The following is a 14,203-nucleotide window of genomic DNA, read 5'->3' on the forward strand; positions in this document are numbered from 1 at the left end:
GTTTCTTAACCACAAAGAATAGCACAAAGATGCAAAAATAAAAAGTTACATAAGGCCAGGTAGAGGAGTATTGCATTCCCAGGCCAAGCAGCAGAAAAGCTGGCTAATGGGATGGAATCTCTTCTAGCCGGCCTGTCCAGCAGAGACAAAGCAGGGAGGAATCTTCAAGAAGACAAAAAAGGAGTCAGTTTGCAGAGGTAATCCCCAATCCGCCTGAAATCCCTGGGTGAGAAAGAAAGATAGTGCTCTTTGCTCATATGTAACAGAAAGGAAGGCAGTTATTACTAATACTTGGGAAAAGATGTGGGAAGAAGCTGGGGTGATGGGAAGGACAGCAGGGAGAAAAGGTGGAGAGGACAGGAATGAAGGGGACAGGATAAGTAAACACTGCTCAAAGGCTAATCTTAGGTTTGCACACTAATAAAGTGCAAGACCCAGGGTTGTGTGTACCACCTAAGGAGAATACACTACATCTCAAATAAAATAATTTACAATAGGTTAATGTTTAGAATCAACTCCATGAAAGCTTACAGAAAACCCTCTAAAATGAACCTTTACGTGACTTAAATGAACAACAGTTGTTGCTAAAACTGACGTGATTGTACAGGTGTGTTAAATAAAATAGAGATGAGGGCAGGAAGTGAGATGGGGCCTAGAGAACGTAGGAATGGTGGGAGTAGAGGAGAAGGCAGAGGAACTAATGTTCACTGAAATTACAGACATTAAAATTAAATAGGATAACATGTAGCCAAGTGAGTTCTTAACAGATGTTTGTGGAATGAGGGTAGAAAGCACCAGGGCCACCAAGAATGGTGATGTGGGCTGTACCCTGCCCCGGACTGACCTACTGAGTCCCCACTACTTTCTAAGAGGTACAGAACAGTACCTCTTTTCTGTTGTGTCAGTTATCCATGGTCGACCGTGGTTTAAAAATATTAAATAGATAACTCCAGGATAAACAATTCATATTGCTTATGCTGTTCTAAATAGCAGAATTAAATCTTGAGCTGCCTCGTTATGTCCCACCTGGGTTGTGAATCAGTGAATCATCCTTTTGTCCAGCCCTTTCATACTGTAAACACTCCCTGCCCACTAGTCACTTAGTAGCTCTCGCAGTTATCAGATCAACTGTCACAGTATTGCAGTGCTTATGTTTAAGTAACCCTTATTTTATTGTAATTTATTCTAATTTATTATTAGTTACTGTTGTTAATTTCCAATCCTGCTTAATATAAACATTAAACTTTGTTATAGGTACATACATATGAGAAAACATATAGTATACATAAGATTTGGTACCATCCACAGTTCCAGGTATCCACTGGAGGTCTTGGAACATATCCCCCATTGGAAAGGGGGACTACCGTATTTATATGATTTTCACAAGAACCCTATAGTCTAGGTGATATTTATAACAACTGGTAGATAAGGAAACTGAAACTCAGAGAATTTATACTACTTGTATAAGATCTCCCAGGTAAATGTTAAAAGCAGAGTTTTAATTCAATGTCAGCTTGACTTCAAAAGCCATGATGTTAAAAACAATTGAGAGAACTGAAACTGATTTTGAAAAATACATCGATGAATGCAATTTATTATTCTCTGTTTTTAAAAAGGGTCTAGTCAGGGATCATGTATAAAAGACCCATTGTAATGAACCACAGGGTGCAGACTGGCTGAGGGACCAGGGGTGTGCAGGGTAGAGGGGAGTAACAATGAAAATGTTGGGACAACTGTAACTGAACAACAATAAAAAAATCACTTCCCTCTATACTGCTTATAGGCAATATATTCACTGTGGTATGCCAGAGGCAATAATGGTTTGTACAGCTGACAAAAAAAAAAAAAAGAAAGAAATCTGTCTTAAAAAAAAAAATTAAAATCCTGCTACTGTCTTTTAGCAGTGATCAGCTAACCATTTATTATAAGCAAACAATTCCTCAAAGGAGTTTGTATGGTGGAAAAATGGTATGGATATGCATAAATAAATTTCAATATACAAATGATCAAAAATGAGAATTGGAAAACTCACTTGTTTCCTGACCCTACATAAATCTCCAAATGATTATCACTAGAATCAATGGAAGAATGAACATTGTTCAGATGCTTATTGTTGTCCTGGTTTACACCTTAAATTATTTCACCTCTATAGTTCTCAATTCACCTTTTTTAACTCTAGTGAAAATATTATCTGCCTTCATAAATTATTTTCGCTAAAATTTTAAATATATTCATTTTAAGTGATTATATAAAGAAGGGTACTGCTCTTAGCCCATTCTTTTCCTATAAAGGAAGGAAACTTTTCAAAGATACCTGATGATGGGTCATTTGTGCATCTGATATAAACTTTAACAAATTTTTTTTAAAGTGATTGCTAAAGTCATTATTAATGAAAAAGTGTTGTTTGCCTAAACTTTTATCTTAGGCATAGAAACGATATAATAGAGACCCTAAAAGAGTGTTGAGTTCCTGATTGAGGACATTTGGTCAAAAATGCAAAAGCAGCACGTGCTGGTGGAAACTGTTTCGGACAGAGAATTAGAAAAACTGAGGACATATCCATGATTTTGCTATTAAATAGATGTGTGACCTCAGTTATGCTACCTTTCTGGTGTCCCTCATTTTCTTTCAAACCCACATGACAATGATGCGCTCTTCTTCATACTTTATGTTAGCATTATCAGCATTGAAGAAGACACTCCTGAGACCCAAGCACTTGCCCCAGAATCCGACCATTGTTTTAAATTAGACTTATGCAAATTCTATTGGTCACGTGGGTCTAATTTAGTTCAGTTAACTTCATTTTCTTTCTTTTCATCTGTTAAGAGAAAATGTACTTATATTTTTTATTTGTCTATTACCACCTAAATGTTCTGCCCTTATTATTCTTTTTTTTTTTTTGGTTCTTGAGTATTAAGACCCCTCCCCCAAATTGTTGACCTTTCATTTTTCTTTTCTTCTCTTTTACTGTTGTTCTATTACAGTTGTCCCAATTCTCCCTGTTGCTCTCCCTTGCCCTGCCCCCACTCAGTGAGTCCCCACACTGTTGTTCATGTCCATGGACCCTTTATATACATGTTCCTTGACTAGACTCTTCCCCTTCTTTCCCCCATTATTGCCCTCCCCTCTCCTATCTGGTCACTGTCTGTTTGTTCCTTGTTTCCATGTCTTTGGTTCTATTTGCTCATTTGTTTGTTTTGTTCATTAGGTTCCACTTATAGGTGAGCCCATATGGTATTTTTCTTTTACCCCCTGGCTTATTTCACTTAGTATAATCCTCTTTAGTTCCATCCATGCTGTTGCAAAGGGTAGGAGCTCCTTATTTCTTTCTGCTGCATAGTATTCCATTGTGTAAATGTACTAGTTTTTTGATACACTCATTTACTGATGGGCACTATCATTTTTCTATCCATTCATCCATCATCTATCCATCCATCCAATCCATTCATGCATTCGTTGTATATATATTGAATGCTTACATTGTGTAAAGGTTGAGCTTTTACTGGGCATTACACTATTTCAATAATGCAAGTGAGGGTAAAATTCATGGTTAAAACTGCTGTCCTGCTTGTTCAAAAGAAAAGCTGACAGTGGCAGGTCCCCTTGACCTGCCCTCCTGGACCTTGGGAGTGTTTAAAAACAAGCTCATGTTTCCGTCTATGGCTTTTTCAGGTTCCTTTTTGTCCTCAAAGAGCCTTCTTTAGAGGCCCTGACTGATGCTGAGAAGTTTGAGTAGGCTTGAGTAGAAGGTTAAGGAGCTAGTCTTCAATTGTCTCATCACACATCAGAGACAATCTTTATCGCTGTTCTAGAATAGACTAATTTTATAGGTTGTTCCATTGGAAGAGGAAAAATATGTTTTATCAGGACAGTTTCTTCCTACTCAGTAACTTAAGGCAGAGATAAAGTAAGATTGGGAATCTTTTACATTTCTAATATGATTACATTCTTAAATTAAGAGGACCAATAGGGTGAAAAATGTATCAAATAGATTTTCTACAGATAAAAATAGCCTGTTGGATAACATTTTATAAAATTGTCTTCTTCTGTGGCTTTCCAGTGAATCTATCTCAATTCAAGCAGGCCCCATATGGCTACTTCTCAAAATGTCTTACCTTGTCGCTGCTTTTCCAGATAGTGGGAAACATTGAAGATCAGTGATATAACCAGAGCTAAAACCAAGGAGACTAGAATTGCCCAGACATAAAACTGGCATCCAGTGTTTGCTGTAAAATAAAGCAAACATACCCTTAATGTAGGCACTGGACTTATCGGGGGAATCACTTCATAAACTATATAAATGTCTAACTGCTATGTTGTACATCTGAAATGAATATAAAATAATACTGAATGTCAACTGTAAATGAAAAGTAAAAATAAATAAAGTAAAATGTGCTGTCAAATCAAATATGTATATAGTAGCTGCTTACCTATGTTTCGAATTGGGTATTTTCACAATTAAAACTATTGTATTTATCCACAAAAAAAAGGACAAATCCTCTGCTAAGAAATTAACATTGAATGACAAAGACTTCTTATAGATTTCAGAATGGATATTGGTAAAAGTTCCTACATTCAACATGGGCAAAAGGAGGCATTCTTAGTGTTAATGACAAAGAAGATATTTTTAGTCTAGCTACTAAAATTTGGCAGCTGGTGACTGATCATAAAAACATTGGTTCAAAATCAAGAATATCCAAATTACCCAGAATAATAATTTGCTATATTTTTGCCCTTTCTTTCATCCTTAGACTATAATCATGCTTGCTTTTATTATTTATGTAAAACTACTTATTCCCTGTATTATTCCCAGTAGTATACTATGTATTAAGATAAATCAGTAATTCTGGAATCACAGAAATGCAGCTTTGTCAACACTGGCCATAAAGAGCTTTTCCCATGTTACTTAGATCCCCATGAATGGATAATAGAGAATTGTTTATGCTTTCCTTTCTCTTCTGTGCAGCCTTCTTTTTTAATTCCTGAGCCATAAAGGGATTTCTGTGGGATATAATGGCCTATCAGCTGCCCTTGATTATTTATGGCAATCTTTACACATATATGAGAGACTACTAAGATAATTAGCTTGATTTTATATATTTATAATATAATATAATACATACAACTTATTGTTATACAACTTATTGTATACAAAATTAGTTATATCTATATATAATATATAAGTATATGCATATATTAGCCTAATTATATATTAACCTAATATAAATGAGCCTAGTTATAATAAGCTTTTATATTACAATATACATATATATATTTGGGTTAATTATCTTAGTAGTCATATACCCATATGAATGCTGACCCCAGAGAAGTAACTTGTGATTCTACAATACTGTATATTTGTGTGATCAACAAGCATTAATTAAACATCTCTTCTGTGCCAGAAGCTATGCCCTATATTAGGGCACCAAAGATAAAGAAAACAGCATCTTGCTCTCAAGGAACTCTCTGTTTAGTTGGGGTTGGGGGGAAGGGGCATAGATGTGTAAACACATAATTAAAAATTCAGGAAATGCAATGTAAATAGCCACAACAGGGATTGTGTACCTTCTAATCCCAACTCTCTGTGACTACCCAAAATACAAAACCATTTTAAGCCCTTTCAAAAAAATCCAAATACTGACGTTAAACACAATAAATAGAAAAACCAAAGCCTTAATAGGAGGAAAATTAGTTTTGTTTCCCTAATCTGTACTTAAAACATCCAATAAAGAATACCCAAACCCAAATGTTCTTTGTGCTGCTCTGTTTTACTTACAATCATTATCTCAAATTTGACATTTGAATTGCTGATCATCTCCTTCGAATACCTGTTGACATTGTCGTGGTTGCTGAACTGCCTGTAGTGGTCTTGTGTATTTTGGTTGGCTTTATTTATTTATTTATTTGTTGGTTTATTTATTTAACTTTTGTTTACTTTATTGGCGTAACACCGTTTGACAAATTTATACAGGCTTCAGGTGCAAAATTCTACATCACATCATCCGCGAACTGTATTGTGTTCACCACCCCAAGTCAAGGCCCCGTCCACCACCACTTTTCCCCTGTACCCTCCAACTCTGCAATCATCACGCTGTTGTCCACCTGCTTTCTAGGCATGCAGATGATTAAATATAAAATGTACATATGTATTCATGATATAGGTGTACATATGCATATAATTTGCCTATCACATTCTTATATACATTGCTTTTGTTTGAACTAGTCTGTGGCTCTTATAACACCAGAAAATCTGCCCACTAATGTTTGCTGCCTCCTCTTTAAGTTTGTAGCACATTAGTTCAAGATACTGTAAGTTTCACAAAGAGTAGGGTGATTCCTGCCTTCTACTCTGCGGTGCCAGACATAGAATATATGATTTATAAACGATTTTCAAGGATTAATTAATAAAAGGGAAAAATTAACTGATAATCATAGGGAAATGTGTGAATTTCTTTTCTTTAATTTTTCTTAAATATTACATAAAGTAAAAGAAAATCGAGAAGAGTTGAACAGTCTTTCATCTTCTGTAATGGAACTACCAATTAGTTTGTTTAAAAACACTAAGGTTTGGAGGGGGGTAATTTATTAATCAAGAACATAATCCTATAAATATTTATGAGAATTCTACAACATAATATTTGTTAATGATTTTAAATATAGTAATTCTGGGTTTTGTATTATACTGCATATATTCCTAGAATTACTTATTTACTATTTATGTTTAATTAGTTTGAAAAAAACACAAGTGTCTTCTGAGTGTAAATTTTAAAAATTCCAGCAACACTGGAATGTAGAATAACATGTAAGGTCCCTTATTAATACATAAGTGGGACACTAATATTAAACTAATTGGCCTTTTAAAAAAATCGCCACTGTATTTGGGGGATATTTCCCATGCTAGTATGTAAATTCTAGCACCTGCATAGAATTCCACAGTATTTGCTGTAATATAATTCATCTACTCATTTCTTTAGGAGGAACATTCTGATGTTTTAAACTCTTTTTCTCCTATAAACAAAATGCAAAAAAACTGCATTGGACATTTTATGCACACATGGGTTATTTTTAGAAGAGGTTCCTGAGAATAGAATTGCTGTGTCAAAGGGAATTTTTAAAGCACTCTTTCAGGGAGAGACTGATCCCCATCTCGCATTTGGTAATAATCCTTTTCAGATGGTTGATTTAACATGTGGAAAATGGAGCCAGCATGCTATCTCACTTGTCAGATGGGTCTCAGTTTCCCTCTTTGCTCTCACAATACAGCAACTTTACAGAAAAATTAATTTCTGATTTCTATTATTAAATTAATGATTTTTATTAATAAAGACTTTTCTTCTTGTGCATGTCACTTAGGGAACCACAGTCCAGGTACAGTTCTAAGTCCTTTCATATTTTAATACAATTTGAGGGCACACATTATATGTCCTCAAAATGGGGGACAGGAAACATTGAGCGAACACTTCAGAGAGAAGGTAGACTTGAAAGATGGTTAGGAATGGGTAAGGTGAGAGTATTGCAGACAAAGGAGCAAGTACACAGAGACATAAAGAAACAAAATGGTAAATATGACAGCTATTGAAAACTGCAGGTGACTCAGAATGATTGGAACATGGTGTATTATTGGGTGGGTATAGCAGGCAAGTCCTAAAAGACTTGTAACCTAAAGAAACCTAATCATTTATATATAAAATTCTGTCCCCAATAGTCTCTTAACTCCCCAAAGGACAGAAATACAGAAAAAGTATTTCAGGTTATTCAGAAAGCCAAAGTAGACTGTATTCATTCACTCTCTAGAGTTACTGTATGTGGGGAATTTAAATAAATGAAGTTTAACTGTTACATCATCCATGTTGAATGCTATGAAACAATGAATAAACTCAGATAAGCAATAACAAAAAGATAAGAATCAACCACAATCTTATCAAGAGACAATCACTGTAAACATTTTGTTTAATTTACTTCCAAATTTACTATTCTCTGTGTAGAAATTGTTGCAGATGGAGACATAGGATTCAATTATACTGACTATAGTGTTATTTACTTTCCTGTGTGCTGCTCTTCCTCTAAAAATTATGCATCCATTTCTTTGAGTGGCTTTGCATTCCACTGCATGGGTTTTACACAATTTATTTAAATAATTCCTTAGTGTAAGATATTTAAGTTGCTTCTAATATTTGGTTATATACACAATGTTGAGATGAATATCTTTAGCTAAAACTCTATGCTCATCTTAGTTTTTCTTTTTAGGTAAAAATTCTTCAAGATGAATTGTTGGGTCTACATGTTTTAAAGGATTTTGATACCTCAATGTCCAAGGTTTTAAAACAATACTAAGCAAACTGTTCTCAGGTCAGTCTGCCCCCTTTCATATTAGTTCAATTGGCCCTGACCTTATATTTATCACTCTTGTTTAATCCACACTACATCAGCTGCCACTCAGGATCTAGCTCTCTCCTTCCACACACTGTTCTCATATATTCCCCTCCTCCGTGATTTCTGGAGAAGGTTGTCCTTTTGTCTTCTTTCTGAGCTCTATGACATAGGTCTTTCAAAAGAAGATGCTGGTTCCTATTTCTGCCCTACATATAGAGGATATCACACTTTTCTCCCCTTACCTTGATCTATTTCTACAAAATGTTATTTTAGGTTTCTTTAGGTTACAAGTCTTTTAGGACTTGCCTGCTATGCCCACCCAATAATACACCATGTTCCAATCATTCTGAGTCACCTGCAGTTTTCAATAGCTGTCATATTTACCATTTTGTTTCTTTATGTCTCTGTGTACTTGCTCCTTTGTCTGCAATACTCTCACCTTACCCATTCCTAACCATCTGTCAAGTCTACCTTCTCTCTGAAGTGTTCGCTCCATGTTTCCTGTCCCCCGTCAACTTACATCCTATATATCTCTCTATATTTCAAAAAGTATTGACATAATCATCTATATATAAAATTCTATCCCCAATAGTCTCTTAACTCCCCAAAGGACAGAAAGAATATCATATTCATCTTCAACTTCATTCCTCATTTCTTCATTGTACCTATTTTATGGGGATTAAATGAATTAAAATATGTTATAAGATTAGAGAGTAGTGTTTCTCACTAATATTTAATGCTCAATAAACATTGGCTATTGTTTTTCTTTTTATTATTATCTTACTACTAATAAGGCTCCTACCATAATTTCTGCAACCTATTCAGCCCAAAGTAGGTGTTCATTAAACATGTGTCAACTGACTAAATAAATGAGAAGTGCAGTAAAGAAGGGTGATGTAATGATGGGCCAACAGGAATGTTCTGACCAAGTGTGAGGTCTAGAAACATCCACAACCCAAGAAAGACATGTTGATGATTCTATTACATTTATCTTCAGTGCCATTGAGTAAGGACGTTCCTCCCAAAAGCTGGGAAATAGAAACTACAAGAGAAGAGGAACACTTTGGGCCACTGTGGCTCTGGTGAAAGTTCTCATGAACAAACCCTAATCCTCTCTTCTATGAATCTGTATTTACAAAAAAAAAAAAAAAAACCTACTGAGAATTAGTTTGTTTCTCAGGAAGCATGATACAAGAAAGTTGGTGCCAACAGCTAGCTAGCTATCTGATTAGATTTATGGGAGTAGTCACCACTATAAATAAAAGAATTTATTTGGGGAGTTTGAGTAGAGTGAGCACAATCTCTGGAAAAGAAATTTAGGAAATACCATTAGTTGAAGTAAGCTGTATGAGCTCACTCATAACCCTGGGAAATATATGTTTGCATAAAATTAAGGTTTTAATAACATGTGTCAGGGTGAGCAGAAATAATCTCCTCACAGACCACATAATAATTTTAAGAAGCTTAAAATGGGATGTGCTTTTATTCTCTTCTTTTCAATGTTTACCTAAAAGACTTAATATGTTTATTTTTACTTGTTAAATGTACATCCTTCAACTATGAGAACAGAAAAATGGATTTTTCTTATACGCCGATAACATGGTTTTATGTTCATAAATGCAGTCATGAAATAGTTGTTCTGTCTAGCTATTATTAAGGAAAGAATAGCTGTTTTTGGCAGATGTCCATTTTCTTTCAGCCTAGTAATTATAAATCATGGTATAGTGTAGCATAGCACAGAGTTGTATAACTTGCTTAAGAACACTTCACAGCTAATTTATTACTATGGAGTTAACCAGAAAGTTGTGTTGCTTAAAGTTAAACATTTAATAAATGTATTAATAGTTTACCTTTAGCCAAATTGGGTGATTTGTAACCTTGCTTTAGAAATAGTCCAGTGTAGAAATTATAATATCAAATCTCTATGACATATGCTTTGGGACCTTGACCATTCACTCATACACATACTGAAAAGATGCACAACTAATTTTGGAAGGAAATTTTAACCCTGCCCATAGCTTCTCCCTGTATCTACCTCTGAATAAAGGTAGAATTGGCTTCAATGACTTTCTGTACCAGGGCATATCCTAGTTACATTCCCAAGATGTCTTAAGAGTATATCACACTCCCTTCCATCTTAGCTGACCATCAGCCTTAAAATAGTAAGAGAGGCCCAAACTTTGGGTTGTATTCAGAAAATAAAAATTAAAACTCTTTGCTGCTCTCTTTTTTTTTCCTTTCATTTTCTATATTTTCTGTCTTTGTTATCAGGGCAAAATAAATCTAATTTTAAGGAACAGAACCAACTATATGAAACATCATTGAATTAGTTAATTATAAGGATGCTATGAACTAGAAGATATTGTTTGATACATCATTGGGTAATTTCACATATAAGAAGCTGAGATCTCCTCAAAATCTAGAACATCTTTATGCTTATAGTCTATGTGACTATTGTCATTGGTCATGTGTCTGTATTTGTATTTTATACAATCTATCATACTTCTCAAGGATTAGATGATATTCATTTTTATGAACTAATTGTATGTTTTGCTGCTTAGTTTCTTTTTGCCTTTATTTATTTGGTTATCTTTTATATTGTTCTCCGTATTTCCAATACCTCTCTTTCTGGGGGAAGGGTAAGAGATTAAATAAATACATAGAAAATAATAACAAGCTTCTAGAATTTATCGTTCTTGAGAGAACTAATAAAATCATACTTCTTCCTACTTAGTGTTTTTTTCCTCTATTTTTCACATCTAGTATTTAGCATATATCCAATACATAGTTGTGGTTTGGGTAAATAAAATATAGCACAGTATAAAAAAAAGCATACTTCAAGGCAATAAGCAGAAATCCCTAATCTTATTTTTAAAATACACTGATTTTTTTATCTATACATTATCTTATCATTGCACAAAATTATATTTCAATTATAAGTTTCTCTTCACCTTTTTAATTAAAGGAAGCACTGAAAAAGTTGTACTAGTCTTATCTTATTGTTGCAATAAGATAACTTCCCTCTCAGCTATAAACAAACAGCTAAATCAGTCTCACAAGCCAACATTTCCTATAAAAACTTTTAGGAAAGACCTTATACGTTTCATGAAATGTCAACAACACTAAGGCAAAAACTTGGACCACAATGTACATTCCTCTAGGGCTGGGTTTATCATTTACTGTAACAGTAAATTTGTTTCACATAACCAGTTTAAACCACAGGCTAACTTCTAATGTGTAAAGTTGGTTTAGCATGGTCTCTAGTTTTCCCCTGATGTTAGGAGTCTATTCCTACTGAACCCCTTTTTCCCAAGGTTTTTTTCCTTTGCTACTGTGACTTGAGTTTTATATAGGAGGATTTTTATTTAGAAGCTTTGTATTTCATGACGTTTTTGATCTTTCAAAATCTTTGATTGCCAACAATTAATACCCCCATTTTGAAAAACAAAGCAAAACACACAGAGATGAGAAGATATTGAGTAGCTACATGGTAAAGATTTTCAACTTGAATGGGAGATCACACACACACACACCACTTCATCCTTCCCTGACTCAGTTATTTTCCATGCACAATATGAATATTTCCAGATCCATGTGGGTATCTATTCAGTAGAGACAGTGCCTGTTCTTATATTGTATGTACAAAGTGCTTAAAAATTCCTGCCCAACAAATGTAATCTTCAGTATCTTTATTCATTAATTGTAATTACTTTCATTTGTATAGCTTTTGTCAATTTAAAAAGAACTCCCACATAATGGGAATTTAGCTATTTACACTGTTAAGAAGCCAAAGGCCTCAAGAAGTCATTAGTGAGGCAATGACAACCATGAAAGCCATGATTTAAGTTTCTATTAGCTTTCAACTGCCAGAGGCTAATAGAGATAGGTTTAATTACAACACCTCTGGCTCCCTTAAAACCAATAGTACTTGGTAGGCACTGTATTTAAAATTCACAATTCCATGTGCTCTGGAAGGAAACTCAGCTAAGCGAATGTCATGTCTTTCTGCTTGATTCTTACAGAAGCCTTTACTTAAACAAGTAACAGTAGAAAAGTAATAAATATAATGTCTTCTTTGTTTCTCCTTCAGGGATTCTGTAACTGAGACAAGTGTATGAGTTTACAATACACAGGATATGGATTTTCTTGATGGTTTCTCTCCTTGGCTTGCAAACTCTGTCCGAGAAGTGACTATCTCTTCCTTGCATTCATGCATGTGTATGTGTATTTATTTTACACACCCCAGAAAATTCAAAGAAAAAGGTCTGATATAACAATCCCCATAGATTCAACTCATGAGTTTTTCTTCTGTGCTGATGGTTTGGTGCCTAACTAGGCACATTCTTGACTCTCTGAACGTGGCATGTTGTCACTACACACAGAGCCCACCCCCACAATTCATCCCTGTTGCCCAGCACTAGAAGGCATTAGAGAGATAGGAGCACTGGGCGGGGCTCTCAGATCCAGCCCCAGGCTTTCAAGTAGATAGGACAATGCTTTTACTGAAAAAATAAAAACCTGCCAACCTTAAATATCTGTTATAAACAAAGGGCTATTTGAGAAGTGACTGATGTATGTCCAAGAGAGGACACAAAGGAGAGAAGGACAATAGCCATATAGCACGTTGGAATGTCTGTTTCAAACAGCGTGGAGAAAGGGAATGAGTGTAGTCACATACTAGCCGTGTGACATTCTGCTTATCATTGAACCTCACTCCCTAACCACTTCTAAAAGGGGAGTTCAGACCCCCTTCTTCATAACGTCAAGATCCCTCTTTTCAGTACATCATGAATGCCCTTAACCAATACTTACTAAATTTAATCAAGGAAAGCATATGGATGTGAATGAGGTGGAGGGTAGGTTTTCAGACAATATTTTGTGATTCCTGTAGTCACTTTTATAATTAAACTTTAATTGTGGTTGGTAAACTTTAGAAATCCTATTGGAATTAAAGTAATGGCAAAATCCCTACTTCAGATGAACCTCTCTTCACCTGTATTTAGCTGTCCCTTTATGGACGTACCTATTACTTCCTATTGGATAGACACCTTGGTGAGGGCCTCCGATGAAGGCATGGGTATAGGGAAACCTTCATCTAACGAACTTCTTTCACTACTATGGGTTTTATTTTTTTAACTGTTCCAAGAAGGTCTGTTAATTTTTCTTCCTTCTTTTTAATTCAGGAATGCTGAGAAAATTAAATGAAATTTAAAATGCCTGGAAAAGTGATCTATAATATTTATTATTAACTAGCAATTTGTGGACATTTATTTCTCAGCTGTGACCTTTAAGTGACAATTTTTCCTGGGTTAACTTTCCTTAAAATCACTACCAAACTATCTAAATTAAATAATCAAATATGATCTGTAACCTACCTTTATTTTAAAGAACATCTGAATTTAAAAGATGATTCTTAAATCAATCCTACCTATCTAGTTTCTAAAAGAAAGACTTTCATTGTTCTCAAAAAGGTGATTGAGGCTCAAAGGAAAAGAAAACTGAATAAACACAATGAAAATTCTTTTTTTAGAAAAATAGCAATGTAACTACATTGTGAGTCATTGTTTAAATGAAATTAATGGTAGCCTGAAGGAGATGTTTCTGCCACTTGGCTTAGCTCATACTGATTTTGTGTGACTGCGGAAACACGGTAGGAATTATGATACCAACACATTTATTGATGCAGTGACTAGAAGTCATATCAGTAGGAGAAAAGGAAAGATTTGGGGTTTTCTTTTCATAGATTGTTTTAATTAACTGGGAATTTTACATTTTTGTTATGTTCAAACATTTTTTTATTTCATCTACCTCAATGTAAAAAATATTACCA

General features: G+C 34.6%; 1 protein-coding gene across 1 annotated transcript in view; it reads right to left on the minus strand.

Annotated features, from left to right (window-relative positions):
* The window catches only part of LOC129073579 (T-cell receptor-associated transmembrane adapter 1), a 28,638-nt gene extending 15,431 nt beyond the window's left edge, over positions 1–13,207 (minus strand). The window contains exons 1-2 of the mRNA XM_054577236.1: positions 13,186–13,207; positions 4,116–4,226 (exon numbers count right to left, since the gene is read on the minus strand). Coding sequence (XP_054433211.1) covers positions 4,116–4,226; positions 13,186–13,207 — 133 coding nt within the window. The remainder of the gene's footprint in view (positions 1–4,115; positions 4,227–13,185) is intronic.
* Between the last annotated feature and the right edge of the window lie 996 nt (positions 13,208–14,203).

This window comes from Pteronotus mesoamericanus, unplaced genomic scaffold (genome assembly GCF_021234165.1).
Source record: "Pteronotus mesoamericanus isolate MK-2021 breed Mesoamerican mustached bat unplaced genomic scaffold, CSHL_Meso_final contig_42, whole genome shotgun sequence".
Lineage (NCBI taxonomy): Eukaryota > Metazoa > Chordata > Mammalia > Chiroptera > Mormoopidae > Pteronotus > Pteronotus mesoamericanus.